At 34.8% G+C, this 19,650-nt stretch overlaps 1 protein-coding gene across 3 annotated transcripts in view; it reads right to left on the bottom strand.

Annotated features, from left to right (window-relative positions):
* Nucleotides 1-6,497: 6,497 nt before the first annotated feature.
* SCYL2 (SCY1 like pseudokinase 2) overlaps nucleotides 6,498-19,650 on the bottom strand; it is a 32,627-nt gene continuing 19,474 nt past the window's right edge. For 2 of the 3 annotated variants that reach the window (XM_027679974.1, XM_027679975.1), the window contains exons 9-19: nucleotides 19,179-19,355; nucleotides 15,686-15,697; nucleotides 15,430-15,552; nucleotides 14,074-14,187; nucleotides 13,461-13,593; nucleotides 11,806-11,924; nucleotides 11,104-11,204; nucleotides 10,383-10,449; nucleotides 10,165-10,254; nucleotides 8,971-9,090; nucleotides 6,498-8,417 (exon numbers count right to left, since the gene is read on the bottom strand). In XM_027679974.1, the coding sequence (XP_027535775.1) occupies nucleotides 7,767-8,417; nucleotides 8,971-9,090; nucleotides 10,165-10,254; nucleotides 10,383-10,449; nucleotides 11,104-11,204; nucleotides 11,806-11,924; nucleotides 13,461-13,593; nucleotides 14,074-14,187; nucleotides 15,430-15,552; nucleotides 15,686-15,697; nucleotides 19,179-19,355 (1,707 nt within the window). In that variant the 3' untranslated portion in view covers nucleotides 6,498-7,766. The remainder of the gene's footprint in view (nucleotides 8,418-8,970; nucleotides 9,091-10,164; nucleotides 10,255-10,382; nucleotides 10,450-11,103; nucleotides 11,205-11,805; nucleotides 11,925-13,460; nucleotides 13,594-14,073; nucleotides 14,188-15,429; nucleotides 15,553-15,685; nucleotides 15,698-19,178; nucleotides 19,356-19,650) is intronic. The other variant, XM_027679977.1, reaches the window with a different exon arrangement.

Below are 19,650 nucleotides of genomic sequence, written 5' to 3'. Positions count from 1 at the left end.
CTCCTACCCAGCAGCCAGATAATGATCTGATTAGCTTAAGAAATATTTATAGTGCTTGTTTAAGCAAAGAGCTTCAACTGTATGGTTCTGGTTTGCAAAATGTGGCAGTGAGGATATTGCAAAGGCGTTATTTCACTGTAAATCCTTCTCTCGTAATGGTTGTCGATCAGTAACAATCCACAAATTAATTCTTTAGGAAACAAAGCATATATGCACAATCAAACTGAAAAAAAACTCAACTAATTTAACAGTTTCCTGCTTACCGGATAATAAAAAAAGAACAGATTAAATATTAATTTAATCCTGCACAGGATAATGATGAAAATACAATAGTACTTTATATTGAAATCACTTCAATTGCACCATGACATTTAGTACCTATCAAGTCAGAAATCCACATCAAAAACTACTTCTCTTCCTAGTTTTATCCAACAGATGAAGGCTTTGAGCAATCACTGTAAGACATGATTGTTTCTAGAAATTTTAAAAAAATAAAAATAATTAAAAAATCTGGTGCCATGTTATGATAGATTCTTCAGATGAAATTTATTGCTGTAGTTACAGTCTCATCTGATTGCTTCATTAGCATTTTTGTTTATTTGCAGTATTTGAAGTCACTTCTGTGACATCAGCTAAACACTCACAGCTTTGGTGCTATTAGGTAAGTGTTTATTTCATCAGCATGGCAGGAGCAAGATTTGTATTTCTAGTTTTTTAGTTCTCTGCTCTAATGTTTGATTTTTCTGTTCAGAAAATCAGCAGTTATTCTGCCTTGTGCTTCTTGGTTCTTAAGTAACCTGCTGGAAAGAAAGCTCTAAAAAGTTTTGGTTTTGTTTACTCTTACAAACCACAGTCCCAAGCTAGCATTAAGGATACATGGAGACAGACACGAACAAATAGTGCCAGTGTAGTAACTTCAGCTCCCAATCCTCGGTTTTCAGGTCAAAGATAAACAATGTTTTCATTGATGTGGTTTCAAATGGAGCTGCTTCTTTCATTATCCTTGATTTGATGGCTAATTACTGCAGAAGAGCATAAAACTTAGTCTTTTGAATGTTGTGCAAAAGGTGAACCATTTTAAGAAATTCCATTAAAAAAAAAGGCCAAATAATAACTACGGCACAAACAAAAAACCCTTCAAAAATTGGTATGCAGATGTAGGCAGGTCATTAAATCTCTATAATTTCTAAGTTTCCAGCTGCTTCACATCCACAAGTCCCTTAATTTGCAGTAAGAAACTGCACTAGAGCCATAACAGTATAGTTCATAGGCAGGTGTCCTACAGAGGAAAAAAAAGATTTTTTTTAGCATTTTACAGTTTAAAATTTATGTCTGGAATACTTAGTAAGTTCTTTTTAGAGCTTGAATAACTAGTACTTATTTAGCAGCTCTTAGGTTTGTGCATGGGTAGGAGTATAAACTCAGTTCCTGCTTTGTAAGTTTGGCACAAGAAATCAGAATCCACCTTGTCACTCTCAAGTGCCAGTTTTCCAATCTACTGAGCAAGTGCAATGGCCTCCAGCAGGTGACATGAGCACAGGGAATTTCTGAGATGCAGGATAGAAGTGCACTTGTGTCTGGCAACAGGAAGATAACATTGAATGAACCATTTCTGTTTGCATAACTCCTCACAAAGAGCCAATTTCCTACATCTGCTGAGCTGCATTCCTCACAGCTGCAAACTCCATAGGATAACACAGCCCTACAAACACCGATATAAAAAGATTAACCTAAAGCTCTGGTATATGGCAAATCTAAAAGGTGGGACTAGAGATGCTTAATTGATGAAGTAGAGATACGAAAGTTTCATGAAAGAGTTTATGAAAATTTCAACCTTAAGCCATAAGAAACCAACCCAAAACATCTGGATTTCAGCACCTGGGACCTTCCTCCTTAAGAAACAGCTAAGTTACGGATCCCACCAATATCCAGAAATAGAGGGACAAAGAGAACATTATCATGGTAAAGGACATCCAAGTCAGATCAGGACTGTGATCTGTTGAGCAAATTAAGGCAGGCCTTTTCTCAGCAGTGACAAGGCTGTACTCACTTGATGGATACTGCTGTGGAAGGAATGGGGCTACTGTCACCCTCAGCAAGTGGAGAGAACTGAAGCCACCTGATGCTACCTTCACATTTTCACCTTAACTATTTTTTTTCTTTTTTACTCTCTCCTCCCACACCATCTCCAGCCAACAATGGTACTTCTAAGCAGATCAGATGTCTCATACTTTATCAATTTATACCATACAAAGAGCTGAGAACTACCTTCCCTCAGAGTGCTGGAAAACTAACCTGACAAAGCAGTGTATTTTGAAACCCAGGTTTAGAAAAAGGGCTGGTTTCTGGGTCAATGAGCAGTGAAAATGCACTGAGATCACTATGTGGCACGAGGACCCCAGATTGCAGCATGGGCTTAGCATGTCTTCAGAAAAAGTAATTTTAGAGACATCTAGTGCATCAGTTTTTCCCCAGGACTTTTATTCTTTGCATGAAGGCAATATGTGACGACATTTTACAAATGTCTGGACAGCAATGACTCTAAGAAATGAACTCAAAAGTATGCGAGATAAGATGTATTTCAAACTAAATATACAGTGAAAGAGTTTTCTGCAGTAGTTACCATTAGTTAATTTAATGGAAATTTTAAATAAAAATATCTTTCAACATGAAGATATGAAAAGTTCATTTATTTCCATAGGCAACCTAACTCGGAGTACAAAATGATGTGAACTTCTCAAAACTGCCACCGCATCTTTTACATATTTTTAAAGTAACTGATCTAAAAGTTGATACAAGAATAAATTTGTTTTGGAAGAGCTGTCCAGTAAACGGATATACACTAATGCCATGCTATGACAGTTCTATTTATGAATCACAGCCGACACTACAGTAACATCACTTTATAAATCTCATGAGAACTTTAATATTTTACAATCAAAACATAAAACTGCCACTCATACAGAGATTGTACAATTAGACAAATAAACAAATATTAAATATTTTGCACATGGCCTGAGTTCACTGTAACATATTTTGATTTACAATTTCATCTCAGAAATCTGTACAGCAGTTAGAACTGTTTCAGAGAACTTAAAGACAATACAACTTCAGAGCTTATTTGTCCTATTGATACAAGTGTGAGGCCTGGAAGGCAAGAGGATTTGGTGTATGAATCCAAGGTTTTACTGCCTTGTGTAACCTCCTTGCAAAGCAGTCAAAACCTAATGGAAAGTAAGGTACAAGGCAGGACCTCACTTGAAAATAAGCTAACTCATCTGAAATTCTCCAGATAGGTTTCCTCACAGCTATTTCAGAGTAAAAGTTCACAATGAGTATATAAAATGCAGCATATCTCTTAACAAAGAACAAAAAAGGGGTCACATATACAACAAGGTACTTTTTCTGTATTCTCCCTCCCTATATTTCTTTCATTGGAAATGGCACAAATCAGCATCCCCACCCATCCCCAATAGAAAACTCCTAATCAATAAACAAAGGTCACTCTAAAGTCCAAAAACTTCATTGCAATGCAAGATCCAGTGTTCATAAACTTACGTTTTAAAAACTTTCTTTTTATGTTTGTCACATAGACACAGGCAGATTAAGCACGTACATTTATAATGGATAACACAAGTATCATATAATTCTTAACCTGTATGGAAGCTTTATGCAATTTGATTAAAATCTAACTTCTCATTTAATTTTTGGGTTTTTTTGGTGCAGTTGAGCTGAAAAATCTAAAATCATATAATCTATACACACACTTGTCTATCTACAGACACCAATAACATTACAACAGGGGTTATAATACAAAAGTTAACATGTTTTTCTTACTTTAAAAGGCCATCAGGGTATTTATTAAGGTTCCACATAAATGTGAAACAGTTGTTGCTAAAAAGACAAAACTTAACAGAAAAGTTTTAAAGAATAAGGCTTGAAATGTTGTGTACATACACATCCAAAAATCCAGCCTTCTACTCAGCACCTGTGTAAGTGTTCAACTTTTGTTGAACTCTTAAGTAAGTGGACTCTTTTACCTTTCAAAAGACTCTGGTACTGCTGTCTTCCTGCATGAGCAGGTTCCATGGGCTGTTCTGTGCCTTATTCACACCACCTGCATGATGAAAAGGAACAGAAAATCTGCTCCCTCCTCCATCCTTGAAATGACACCTCCTGAAAGAGTCAGAACTAGGGGCTTATAAACTAATCTGTAACTCAGTAGTTTTAACGTTCCCCTCCTCCCAAGCAGAGGTTTTTCAAGCCCCTTTAATACAATCTTTCCCTCTAGTAGAATAGTTTGCTTTCTGAGTTTTCAGAGGGTACTTCAGAGACTTTCATACTTAAAACCAAATGGAACCAACAGTTCTAATATGGCAAACACTGCTGTCTTTGTGCAGTCATGTTCATTTAGCATACATCAGAGCAGCTAAAGCACAACTGATGCACATATGTAAGATGTGCAGTTGTTTTCACTTCTTTTCTCCTTTTGCAGTGAATATAATATAGATAAATCAATCAAAGAATAGGAACTTACTCCCTTCTATTTACCTCCCCTTTAAAATTAATGTAAAGTAAACTATCTGGGCTGGGCACTTCAGCCCAGACTCTGCTCTAATTTCCACAGTAAAATAAAGACATGCTCACAACCTGCTGGGCTTCCACATTTTTTCCTTTAAATTAGGTTGACTAAAAAGGGCAGAAACTTAGTGTACTTTACAGTCTTGTTCAAGGTATTGTAAAAAAGAACTTATTTTTTATCAGGTTACTATTTCAGTAACAGCATTTGTAATTTCTTAATCAGATACCTATTTCAAACCTGTGTTCTCCATTTTATTTTACATTAGGGCTAGGCAGACCCTCTGCTTCCAGCCAAGCTAGATTAACACTGCTTTCCGTCCAAGTCCAGACACAGAAGGCTCCTGGAATATCCACACTCTTTCCCAAGCAACAACTTGGATGTGAAGAATAACTGCTGCTCTCAAACAACGGTATTCCCTCTGGACACAATATGAGTCTTCCAGCCTCTTGCAGGGCCTCAGGACAATCACTTGCAAGTGGAGAGATTAACCGGACAAGGCTTCCTAAAAACTACTGTAGCAGTGCAGTACTGCTACTACTACACGGCCGCAGTGACTTACCTCTTGCAAGTCCTCTTTGCTTTAAGTAAAGAAGAAATAATTAAAGAACCTCACATACACACAGTTTCCTGACACACTGAGCAGGAAGCATCTACATGAGACAGGGATTTGACTCTCTCATTTTAACTAGTTACCTTTTATTTTTAAGTAATTGGAAGATTTTGTTATGACTTTCATAAAGCAACCTTTTCAGTTTTCTTTGTTGTTGTTACTCTGTTTTGCTCATTCTGAATATTGCAGCAAGCAAGAAATCAAAATTATGTTTCAAACATAAATGGAAAAAAATCCTATTGCTTGAGACAAATAAAAACCTTATTCCATTGTACTACCACTTCATACAAGAGCCTCTTTGAACTTGTAGGATTTTTCTGACTTTATTCTTACAAAATAGATTATGTTCTTGTGTAGCCCACGCCAAAAGCACATACCCCAAGCCCACAGTTTAGGAGGTCTACTATATGAAATCTTAACAAATATTTTCAGTTAATATCCCCTCAAAAAAGTTAAATTAAAATCCAGTTCTGAAAAGCCCCCAGTCCAGGGAGCTCAGTGACTGAAACCCTAGATCTAGAGACTGACACTTAAGACTGCCTTTGCCATAGATGTATTAATCTAATACGTTGTAGAGTCCTATGAGATGTTGCTTTTAATATAAACTTATTTTCCAAATAATTTAGAGAATTACAGATTCAAGTAATTCTTCAAAGGCTTGCTTTAAGTTATCTTAACAAAACGCAGCTTTCAAGAGTTGACATAAAAGAAGACATTAGTGTGACTGAGAGTATAGAGCACTAGTAACAGCAAATGAACTCATATAGTTTAACAGTTCTAGTATTGTACTTAAAATTACACAGATCTCTTAACATAACCTACAATGTTTACCATGAATATTAACATCACATATGCATTACAATGTGTTAGGGATTGTTTTCTAGATCAGAATGTCATTGGTCCCAGGTGTTGTAAAATAACAGGACTAAGGCAGCAGCTGTAATACATAAATGATTCTTTAAGAAATATGCTTAAATGCTATTACTGCTTGGAACTGTGGAAATATAATAAAATACAAGTCACATTTACAGCATAAGGCCCTTTGGTTTCTTAAGCAGCAAATGAATGAACAGGTTCTTCAGTGAAAGGCTTTGAAAAATAAAGCAGGTAGGCTTTCCATAAAAAAGGTAACTAGTTCTTTCCTTCTCAAAATAGCCATCTGTAATCCTCAAAATTTTATGTAAGAAAGGTCTTGAAATTCTTAGGAAAGAAAAAGTTAAGCCCCAACAGTAGGATCTGACAGAGCAAAGATTCCATCATGGGCAAGCTGAACATACACCTTCTGGGAAGTAGAAGAAACTACTATTTGGATTTCTGGAGAGCTTTATTGACTTTAGAGCAATACAGTAAAAAGGATCTGAAATACCTGTGTATTTACCATATATTCTAGAGCTTACAAATCCATATTTGAGAACTCACTTTATGTCAATCTATCCTTCATAACGACTTGAGTTAAAACAAAATTAAATAGTTCATTCTCGTCAAGGCAATTTACGGCAGTCTGCTTTTTCACAAAACCATGTGCAACTTGTACAAGGCAATCCTTTTCCATCTTCTCAATTGAGCCAAAAATAATGGATTAATTCAAGATATTTCTGTGTAACTATATAATGTGTGTTTGGTTACACAGAACTGTTTAGTTACACAGTTGTGGCAGTCAGCATGTGAATTTTACAGAGAACATTCATTTTGTGAGGTTTCATATCTACCATTATTCTTTTTTACACATCAGTTAGAAGCAGTATCCAATAAGCCAAAACACCGAAATATATAATAAATGTGATGAAGTCACCACATGTATTTTAAAATCCTGCTTAAGTGGTACGTTGCTTTTGCTGTGGGGCTTGTAACAAGGATCTGGCATTATAAAAGAGATTGTAAACAAGCATGACCTTTGAAGCAGTGTTCTTACCCTGTCCCAAACTTGTACAAAATTTTAAAACAACTTCTTATGCCTGATGAATCTTGTTGTAGTTTACTACCATATTAATTATAATTATCCTATATAGATAGAAAAGAAGGTCAAAATATGCTCTCTTAGCCTCTTTCAGAGTTATTGTTTAGAGCTCTTTCTACATAACATGGCTATTGAACTTTTTGGGCCAGCATAAGAATTTCCTTTTTTCAAACTGTCATATGGCAAAATGACAGTTTGTGCCAAATTCAGGCAACACGAATAATTGTGGAGGGTTGCATTCACTAGAATCATTATACCCTAAGCATTTTTGGTGAGCCTAAGAAACAAAATTTTGTATGAAACTTCATAGGAGTTGATTGAGTACACCTCTGAACAATTCTGATATACTTCTTTTTCAGTTGTATATATACATCCTACATTCATCATTCTCATTTTCGGTAAAGAGACAGGAAATCTTTAGCATGTAAGATTACTTTGCACTTGCACAATTCCACTGCAGTACAGCTGAATGCAACATCAGCCTTTTTTCCAGTGCAGAAGTCTTTGCTGGGCTGAAAGTTTCCCCGAATCGTGCTTTTACTAATCAAAAAAAGATGTTAATCAGCTTACCCATGATCCAAATTTCATCAGTCTTTGAAAGAAGAAAACAAAACATTTTATCCGAAAAGATCTTTTAAGTCATTACTAGCTGAGCTGCTGTTTGTCATTGTGTTTGCTGGCTGTGCAAAGTTCTGAGGAGAAAAGAAAGGATTACCCTGTATACCGAAGCCAGGCTGTCCCATCACGTTCATCTGAGGTCCCAAGACTGAACTGCTTGCATTCGGGGACCCTGGTGGTGGTACAAACTGATTAACCCACTGGCTTGATTTCTGTTGAGCCAACTGTTTCATGCTAACTTTGGGTTTTTGAGGACCAAAAAGATTATCTAAAGCAGACATATCTGGGGGTCTGTTTTGTTGTGTCAGTGGAGAGACTGCAGATGCAGCATTCATAGGACTGTAATTTGGCATACTGGCAGTTGGTACAATGTTCATCTTGGTTGCTCCTGTTGCACTTGGACCACTGAAGAAATTCGGAGTGGCGAGACCTGCTCCCATAGTGAATCCAGCAGTCTGAAAACCCATATTTGTATTTAGTCCATTTGTCATATTTCGCTTTGTGTTGTCAACAGGTGATGAAAATCCCATTCCAACACCCATAGAAGGAACAGAAGAGAAGTTGTTTGCAGATGCAAGTTGAGCTTTGTTGATAGGATGGCTAGTCAAAGATGACATATTATCTATCAAGGTATCTGTCAAGTCTTTTGTCTGCAAAATACATAAAATGCAGTTAAACGGTCTTCCTGTACGACACTTGTCTTGCAACACTTTTAGCATTGCTCCTGTAGAACTGGCATTAATTTTTCAGAAATTAGAATTTACTGCATGGAATTGGGCAGAAAACGTAATTATACACAAGAGAAATTAGTTTTTTTTCTTTGCTACTTAGAACTAATTGTTATGCAGCTTTAATTTGACAACTAAGACTACACACAAAGTACTACTGTGACTATCTGCTTTCATGCCCCATTTGTATCCCCAATTCCTTTACATATTTACTTAATAAACTCTTCAGAGCAAAACCATTTTAATATGTCCTTTTTCCTTATCTAGAACAATGGCCTTCTGATAATAATGATACTCTTGGAAACTCTTGGAATATTGCTAATGAAGCAAACGCCAGACACACAAAAATTTAATTTAGTTTTTCTCAGCTGTGCCATTGTACTACCAGAGAAAACAGAAGTGAGTCAGAGAAGGAAAAAATGCTAAAAGCATCAAAGATCCAATGGAAGCAGTGCAGTAGTTTGTTCCTTCTCACCTGCTTCACTGGAGGTGTTATTGCAGTTGCTTGTGGCTTAAGAGGTTGCTGGCTTTTCAGTTTCTGTGCCTGTTCTTGTTCTTTAGCTAACTTCTGCTTCTCTTCCAGTGTAAGCGATGCCTTTAAAATGAAAGGTACTAAGTTGCAAGAAATGGTGATTTGTACATTCATATTTGTATTTCATAAATAGCACTGTCATTTCAATACATGGTAGAAAAATACAATTATTTAAAAACAAAAGACATAAAAGAGAAAGTGAATAAGCACAAAATCTATTATAATATTTACCATGTTACTAAAAAGTACTTAAAGCAAATAAATACAAGAAATTTGGGCAGTCTCAAATAAAAGAGATATATCAACAAAACCACTTTAGCTTTGTCTTCTTAATATTGGGTATAAGAAAAAGTGTTCTTCATAGTTTTTGTTTTCATATGGTTACTAACTTGATATAGAGCTGCAATTGACCATGAAGTTGGAAAGGGAATTTTATTTTAAGATTGCTCAAGAGCCTTTTCAGGATTTTAACTCTACTTTTCATTATTTTATCCTTCATTATTAACAAATCATTCCCCCTTAATCTAAAATTAGTGAGAGGATTCAGATAACTATAAATTAAAATTATAAAATATATAGATTTTGGGAAGCCATTTCCATAATTATTAGTATGAAAAGAATTTTATGCTCATGTTTACTATTCTATCTCATGTCATGTTTTTCTCTGCGTCTTGTATTTAACCCCATACTGACTGTTTATTTTCACTTAAATTTGAACTCTACGGTGAATGTTAATCTCTCCTACTACATGAAGTTCTACATTTTATCTTCATTTCTCTTTATAATTTTATCAGAAAGGTCCCTAGCTTGTTTTCCTACCTAAATCCAGTGCTGAAGCTTCATTGAAATCTATAATTAAGGAGAAAGAAAATGACCACAGATTTATAATCCTAACTGCTGCCTACTTTGTATACAGCTATTTTCAAGGAAAGGCTTCTATGGAAATTCAAGGATATGATTTGAACATTTTTCAATGGACCTGCACATGTGACTATGTATGTGGCATACAAAAGCAGTTAGTTTTTCTATTAAAGCTTTAAAAAAGGTAAATATTTACACGCAATCTTTTACACAACCATATCAGCCTTATATTAGACAGCAGGACATAACCGAATTGCAAAACAAACTAAAGCCCACCTTCTTCTGTATTGATGACATCTCATTCTCTTTACTATCAGATCCACTAGTTAGAAGGTCAGTTCCACTACTATTAAATACTTTGTCAATCTGCTTAAGTTCAAAGAAACAAAACTTCATTATTTGAAATGTTGCAAATAAAGGTAACAGAAATATCAACTAAGTAATTTTAAATTTCAAATTTCTATGTGTAAGTTACATAATAAAACATTGCTTACCTGATTGCTTGTACCACTAGATCTTGCCTCTTCAGACACACTCATTTGGTTAGCTATATCCAAAGATCTACATAGTGTAGAGTATATTACAAAAAGATAACTTTGTAGCCACATCCATCACTAATACCAAAAAATTTCATTATGAGACCACTGCCATTTTTATATAATGCCTTTAACAGACTGGGAAATGTTACTATGATAAATAGTAAAGGTCTCCTAACCATTTCACGTGGTCTTAGTTCCTCCTTTTGAACAGAATGACCCAGACTTGAGATAGTCCAAGTTGTTTCAGAAATCTCACCTCATATCAGACTCCATAAAATAGCTCTAAGTATCTTAAAATATCACAGCCTTCTAAAATGCTGCAATGTTTATGTTTCTCCAGCAACTAGAGGAAAGCAAGTTAGCATATAGAAGCAAAGCATCAAACAATACTAAAAGAGCTCAATATGAACTTTCAAATTTAATGAATTAAAAATTATTGACTTAAAATAATAAACTGTACCTGAACTGTATAGAGGGATTTTTTTCTATAAATCCACTAATATCACAATATTATCATCATTTTAGGACTAGTAAATCTTCTGACAACTGTGCTTATTTGAGGTAATTCTCAACTACTGAACTAAGAATTGCCTAATCTTTTTATTGCTATGGCTAGAGTTTTCTAACATTTGCCAAAAAAACTGACTACTTCTCTAATGTAAACATAAACACTTACTTCTGTTGCTCTTGCATGACATGAAGTTGCTCCAGTTTTGTTTTATGTTCTGCCTCCAATCTGTTAAGCATATCTTTTATAACACAAATAAAAGAATTGAACTGGAAAAGAAATATATAAGAAGTTTGGATTTTGGAGAGATGGAATTCAGACAAATATAACTTAACAGGTAATACCTCATAAAACCTACAATATATAATGTCAGATAAGCTGTAGATTTTAAAATAATTTATCACCTTCACTATCATGCATTAGATACAAAACTATAAGCAGAGTGCATACTGGAACAGGGAAAAATACATTCCACTAAATAAAAAAAAAAGGGACAATGCAGACAAAACCCCTCACATATTAGTATTACCAGATTAATTTTCAAACAAGCAAACAAACCTACTAGGTATTCCCTTTCCAAATATTTCATAGCAACATAGTATTTAATTTGAATTCTTATTATGTTAGTAGCTAACTGCTTTTGCAGGATATTTGGAAGGTGATAGCATTAATTTTGAAATTTTATACCAGATCAGTTAAATACACTGAAAAACAACATGCAAATGCAGTAAAACTTGAAAGGGTTTTGGTACTGTTTGTTTTTACAACAGATACAGACATCCAGTAAAGTATGAATTTCTCATGACAACAGTTTAAATTTATTCTTTGATAATTATGAAGTAAAAGCATGCAAAAGAGTCATGTTCCTACCTGATTGAGATTAAGATTGTTCTCGATACTAAGAGGAATCAGATGGGGCAATACTTTTCCTGCAAGCTGTTCTTTGGTAATTCCCAACTTCTTGTGAGTAAATGTACATTTGTAAATACCTAACATACAACAGCAAAATAGCAAAAATTGTTAAGCTTTGTAAGCAATGTGAACAAACTCCAAGTAACACGCTCATGTATGTAGTGATCATCTGAATGATCACTCTGCGTAAGCAGGGACAAGCATGACCAAGAGAATCATAAAAACTAAGTACTCCTTCACAACAGAAATTTATAACAGCAAGAGGCTTTGTTACAGTTCAGAACAAGAGGATGTCCAAAGTCATACTTAGCAGTTATGAAACCTGTTATTAGTCAAGGTATTAGTCAAGGTATCAGTGTTAAGCCCACAAGTTCTATAGTGTTTCTGACAGGAAGAGTCCTCTGCTTAAATAGTCCAGCTCTTGTGGCAAATGCTGAACATATTAGCATAAAAGACACAGCAGCTTTCTTCACTTTCTGTGGTAGTAGAACAGAGCTGTCACCAAGACAAAGAAGGTATCACATACAAGGAAGACAGTATTATGATTTTGGAGAAAAGGACTGCCTGAGTATATAAAATTGATTTCAGTCCACCATTTCCAAACAAGGGTTCACTTATTCATTGTATCAGAGTAGAATTCAGCAGTAACACAACTAAAGTAAAACTAAAGTAAAAACTAAAGTAAAAACCATAGTGTCCCTCTTCTTAGACAGCAAATGTAAGTCAAACCTGCAAGGATTAAGGGAAACAGGCAGTTCTAAATCAGTACAGATAGTACAGTTCTAAAACAGTACAGCTTTCTTACTGATTTTGAGCAAATCAAAATAATGCTGCTATCACATATTATTTCAGTGTATAATGAAGGCTGTTGCTGATACATCTCAACTGTTACAAATGGTCTTACTGACAACACTTCTTTGTCAGTAAGAGAAATGGTCACTGTCCTCCAAACTTGGCCATGCGGTTACACCTCTTTCTTGGCTGTCTCTCTGGTCATCTGGTCTCCTTGAGTGCATTGAAATGGTTAAAATCACCCACCCTGAGCTAGGCAAGCACCAAGTGACACTAGAAAAGCACAACTGGGAGCGAGGTCTCCCCTTCCAGAAGTAACAAGCCATTAGGTTTTGTTAGTCATTTTATGAGACTTCACCCAGCTCATGTTCAATTTCGGTGCAAAAGGCAGCACTGTTTGTTTAAACATCCAACAAAATGAGTCTAACAAAACCTGCATTAAACAACAGCAGATTTGTAGACAATCATTCATAGCATCTGACATGAAAGAGTATCTGAAAGAAGACAGATCATACATTCTTCTGAGGAAAACAGCTTCTCTGGCTCTGTGGAGCATACAGTCCATAAAGTGTCACAGCCCAAGAACTGCAATGAGTACTCAGAACTGCACTGGGCCCTGAAGACTAAAAATACGTGTACTAGTGTCAGATGTACCTGCAGTACTTAAGGTAACTGAACAGGGACATACTTAAGAACCAGAAACAGGAAGTTTTAAATAGTCATTTTAGAAATACACTATGTAAACATGATCAATTATGAAGACGCTCTCAGATTTACAACATGAAAGAACATAAGACGAGAAAGTGGGAAGTATTAATTACCTAGAATTCCCATGAGCACTGCAGGTTCCTTTGATGGAATTTGTTGTAGAAAAGGTAAAATATCATCAAGCACAAACCATTTATCCAAGTACTCCAAAATCTTGCCTAAGCACACTAGTGAGTTTACCCGGACCTGTGAAGTATGATAAGAATTAAACAAACTCTTGATTATATTTTTGTCCAAGAAAAAAAAAAACAACCTTACAAAACCCAGAAGAAAACAGGTGCTACTGAAACTACAACCTTTGTATATGAAAATTCAAGACAAGTTAAAAAAAATCCTTTTGTGTCATGAAAGTAAAACATATAGTTACATAATGCTCACAAAATCTTGGCTTTTCTGCATGACAAACACTGTCAGTGTATATTATTGTGGAGTACACTTCAAAAATTTTTCACAGTATTATTAACACAATAAGTTAACAACTTTAAAAACTGTTAAAGAAGTAAATGGCACTTTTGCATTGGTAAAAAGTATTTTACAAAATTTAAAAAAAGAAATCAGAGCACACTGATTGGATTTTCTTTAAAGACTCAACAGCAGAAAAGCCAAAGTAATTAAAGGTAACAACATTTTCTGAGGACTCAGAGATAAAATTACCAGGATACTCACAGCAAGAGAAGAAGTCTGCAAACATGCATTTTTAATTCTTGGAATTAATGAATTTTTCATTGATGGGTAATCTATTAAATTGGCAAATGTGGGAATTATGTTTAGGCAAAGCTCCTACAAAAAAAATTCCATAAAAGTTTAAAAAGAAACATGTACATTTATCATAAAATTAGTACTAATTTTACTCAATATCAAAGTTAGTTTGAAATGCCTTCTTAAGCTTTCCTTTTAAGGAAATATGTTCAACTAAGCTGACCTTAATCTATCAGACTCACTTAAAAATAGCTAGAATAATAAAGCATCATGGTATGTATACAGAACCTTGGAAACAGTCTTTAGAAAAGATAGCATTCATAAAGTCATAATAAAATATTTGGATAGCAAGAATATCTTGTATTTTCATGAAACAACTTTACATAAAAAACAGCTTTTATTACATCAAGTTAATATAAAGCAAGCAAATTTGAATAAGTACTATCGACAGCAGTACAATGACAGGGTGAAAGATAAAAGAGCATTGAACATACTTTAGCAACAGAGAAAAAATAAACAGCCCAAAGCAAAAAACAAGAGACAGTAATATTAAGTAGGTTGCAAGTAAATACCTGAGTAACTAAACTACTGATGCAGAAAAAACTCATGCCAGGTACTTAGAAACAAAAAACCTTTCTCCATAATATTGCAAAGGCTTTGCAAAGGCAGAAGTCACATCTGATTATCCAAATCGTTTTTTAGGAAATATTTTGTTTCTTTATCTCCCCCTCCCACTCCTGAATGTTTTTGGGTAACTGGAAGTTAATTCCAGTAGAATGATTAGAAAAAAAACCAAACAGACAAACTTTAGAAAGGTAGAGAAAGAACAAAGAGAAAAATTAAAATACAGATAGATAAAAATGTCACCAGAAAGTATATTAATATGATTTTACAGCAAATCAGGTCTTCCAAGGTAACTGTCAGCACAGATGTTCTTACCAGAAGGACCTCAGAATAAGCCAGCTCTCACTGACAGGTAAGAGCATGCATGCCTGCAGAGTTTCTGCTGCACAGGCAATGGAGTATAAATGCGTATCCTACTTTTTGCTATGGTGGCTAGTAAGATTTTAAGATAGGAGCATTAGAACACCAGTCAAGTGGTTACCCCCTGGAAAATAAGGGAACTAAATTTTATTTCATTAAAACCAAATTTTCTTTAATAAAACGCTCATCTCTTTCAACGTTCAGGAATATTACACAGCTTTATCTTTTTTTTCTTTTTTTTTTCCCAAGTGAACAAACACATGAGTATACAAAAAGTTGGCACATCAGCTGAAAGAAAAGAGAAAAAAATGTTTTAAATAAATGCTGCAATTACCATACCTGGATCTGAATTGAAGGTGCTTCCAAAGCTCTATAAACCATTGGTAGAACGCTGTTCTTTATTTCATCTGGTGGAGTTTTGGTTAGAAGTAAGTCCATTTTTTGCAGGAAGATTAACAATATCTATTAAAAGAAGGACAATTCAGAAGCCAAAAGTTTTAACTCCAGAAGCATATATTTACAACTTGAAGTGTATTGTATCATATCATAAAAACTTCACAAGTTTTCTTAGAACTCAGTAAATGTAATCACTTACCATGTTGCTTGCCTGAAGGCATGGAAGACAAAAAACACTTTGACATATTATTGCATTTTAAAAAGAGCAAATACAAATCAAACAAAATATACCTCTCTAAAATAACAAATTCAAATAGCTAAGTAAGGAGTTCTTGTTTCCATTTACACCATGGTCTTTTGCTAAAATTCACCCACAGAAAAATCTTTATACATACATCACTATTGAAAAAGCTAAACTTTCAAAAACCTATGGCTCAAATTCTGTCCTCAAAGCACTTGATTACAACTCCACATACAAAAGCTGTATTCCACGTGCCTAGAATAAATAGGGATGTAATGAAAACAATATTACAGCTACTAGGTGGCCACAAAATGTCTTTATTCTATTTCACATGGAAATTGTATATCATAAAATAAAAAATCTCAAACAAAAAACCCTCACATCACATTAACCTAAAAAATAACACTAGAATAGCACATATACATAGTGCGATTCACCTTGCTCAGGCTTAGCCATTTAAAAATTAGCCACTATTCTGAGTCACTCATCCAGGTTCAGTCTCAAATACAGAGTGTCTCTAATACATAAGGTTCATATCTCAGCTCAGACAGGCAAGACAACTTGCTAGAGGTGACACTGAGTATCCATCGATATATGGACCCATTTTAGAAAATAGGTTAGACTAGATGGATAAATTATGTTGAATGTAAACATATTAATAACAAAATGCCAAGTATTTTATAGAAGGAAATTAGACTTAACTTTTAAGTCTAAAAATACACAGCAATCAGTGCCTACATGTCAAACAAACAGAAGCGTCAAAATGTAGAAACAGAAGTATATCAAGACCAAATTACAAATTTCCCCCATTTATTTGCCTTCCTTTACAGGGAAGAAAAATAGATTTTTAAACTGCAGCTAATATATGTTTTCTCATTGTATATTTATAATTTTCTAAACTGCACACACAATCACTCATTCATTCCATGAAAATTGCTTCTGATGCAATATCCTCATATTTGGGACAAAGAGGGTAAGATGGACGAGATCAGGTTTAAAGTTAGATTTTATAATTTTCTTCAATGTAGAATTTTTGTTTGTCCTGAACTTGGCTTTTTGAAACCTACATGTGCTCATAACACATTCTTCTCTAAAAACTCTGTAATACTGTGGAATTACAGTTTCTGTGTTAGTTACATCTATAGCTTTGGAGAAATATCATTCGATTGTTTCTGCAAATTTGAAAAGAATGTGAATGAAACTTCTTATTTAACAACTAGTAAATCTCCTCTAAAATAACAACCAAGTACTGTACAGTAATTTAGACTTCACAGAAGCAGTTCGGCTCTTTTCCACTGCCTGTCAATGCTTTTCATCTAAGATAAAGCTGAATCATTTCTATCTCTCTCTACCTGTGTTTAACTAGAATGTAGTTCATGTTGTTCCAAAGAACATCTTTTATTTTTAGCTTCTATGGTTATATTAATTACTTTTTATCTATTTAGGTAGAAACTAAGATGCTACAGTCACAGATTCACACACATCATCTAACAAGCAAGTAGTAGCAGTTGCACTCTAAACAATAATGCATCTTTCATTAGTGCAGAGCCCAGTACTTCTCAGGGTGCACTGTGGTGGACTGAATTAGAATATGGATTTACAGCACATCCCCTGCTAACTCTCCATGGATTCCTGTAAATATAAATTAAGGGTTTGTCTGGGCAGCTATGCCAGAGTAAGCTACTATGTTAATTTACAGCACATGTTACTCCACACTAACCCCAAGAGTATGATATAAATGAGCAGTTTAACTAAATATTTAATTTTCATATTATAAATTTCCTCATGCAAAGACATTGTGAACACTAATAATTTCTTCATACTGAATTACAGTAGCTTCCCTATGATATGTTTATTTCCTAACCCAAGTATCCCATGAAAGTCAAGCAACAGGTCCCTCACACAAATCTACACGTCAAGACAGCATCTGGAAGAAGCACTGGCACATTCCCTATCTGCCCCTCTCTAGGAGCAAACACACACAAACTTTTTTGCCTTGCACAAAGATAGTCAGACCTAGAATTCTATCCTCTAGCATTCTAACCTTGCATTTTTTTCTCAAATTCCTGGTAAATTAATTTTGAAAACATGACCTAGATTACTTAAAGAAACTTTACCATATTAAAAAGACCACAGAAATAATAGTTGAATAAGCCATGTAGTACTTCGCATTGAAAATATCAATGTAAGAATTTAATACATAGTATCTAGACAGCTACAGAAAAACTTGGCAAAGCTCACTCTTTATGAGTTTGTATTTATGAGTTTGTATTTTGCTTCCCTCATTTCTCAAGACATAAACCAGCTTTTGTGTCCATTATGCTCCTGATAAAACTTTTTGCAGTGAGGATCTTTCTCACAAATATAATGTTAGGCATAGATTCTCACAAATCTAAGGAAGGTAGCAAAACACAGTGTTACCTTTTAGGATGACACAGCACAAATGAGATGTTCACTGACTTTTGGTTGGTTAAATGTTTACTTTTTTCAAGACAACAACAAAGCTAACATAAAGCCTCAGTGTACCAAAAGTAAACAGCATTAAGCAGTTCAAATTTTCCAAGGTATTCTCAGTTACACAGTTGTTCCCTTTCTCCCCCTCCTCAGTATAATGAGAATTCTTTGGTCCAGTTTTCTGAAACCCAGAAATAAAAAGTCTACTTGTTCATTTCTATGTTTACCCTGCCCTTTAGGTGCTCTGCCAAGAAATAATGGCATAAAGCAATAAACCAAGGTGAGCTGGAAGGAATGCATACATGCCTTTCATCTGTGGAGGCACAATGCCTAACTTAGTGACAGAATTCTCAGGAATCATCAGGCACATGGTGATGATAAAAGGTTGTAAATCTTTGCTCCTTTACAGTAACAATGGTGTCTTACTACTTTTATGCATTTAAACTACAGTGAAAAGAGCATAAATATCTTACATATCACATTCGACATACAGAATTAAACAAATTTCACAAATTTGTGCACAACCCTCAAATAAACACTGTTCTTATTATCATGGATAAACAGCAATTCTAAGAGAGTGTTAGAGTCACAAGTTTTTCACCCCATGATCCCAATGTCAGCAATCTGGACACACACACAAAAAAAAAATCATAGGTACAACTTGCTCAGATTGGCTAGATAAGTGATAAAATGCTTACAAATATACCTTCTACAATCAACCAAAACCAAGAATTGAGTGGTACATTAAATGTTTCCTTTTCTGCTTCTCTAATCTCATTAACAAATATACCCTCAAAAAATTAATCTGAAAAAGCAGAGGCTTTGTGTATTTCCTGGAAAAATCTATTTTGCACAAATCAAGACTGACTGCTTGGACAACTATAGACAGGTTGGGCAATATGTGTGAAGCTGGAAAAGGCAAATAGAACAATTAGTCATTTTTCAGAGGAAAAAAACACCAAAGGGAAAAATTGTAATCTGAACAATATTAACATACCTGGATTGGTTCTTGCTGCTTAAAAACAGGACCAAGATCAGGCAGTATGAGCCTGATATATTCCTCTTTGGTACATTCCTCAGCAATTAAGAGAACGTTAGGCAAGACGAAGGGTACCATATCAGGATTCACAAATTCAGAAGTCAAGCAAGGCAAAATTCGCTGAATTATAACACGCTAAAAGAAAAAAAAAATACAACAAAAAAACAAGTATGCATCATGTTGTACTGCACTGCAGTAAGTCACCACTGTGCCAGCTCAGCAGCTTCCGTATTAACCCGATATGTACAAAAAAGCAGACAGACAATTTTCAGTTTTGAAGTCTTATTTTCACAGTATACTGCAGCTAATTTACACCGTGCTACTTTGGTTACTTTTCTGTTAGCACTCAAAACATAACTGGAGACTTTAACAACTGTGAAGCTCAACAAACTGTACAACCAACTGTACAACCAACTGTACAACCAACTGT

This window comes from Neopelma chrysocephalum, unplaced genomic scaffold (assembly GCF_003984885.1).
Source record: "Neopelma chrysocephalum unplaced genomic scaffold, ASM398488v2 Primary Assembly neopelma1_59, whole genome shotgun sequence".
Classification (NCBI taxonomy): Eukaryota; Metazoa; Chordata; class Aves; order Passeriformes; family Pipridae; genus Neopelma; species Neopelma chrysocephalum.
Note: the sequence above shows the minus strand (reverse complement) of the source record. Positions and strands in the feature narration are given on the sequence as shown.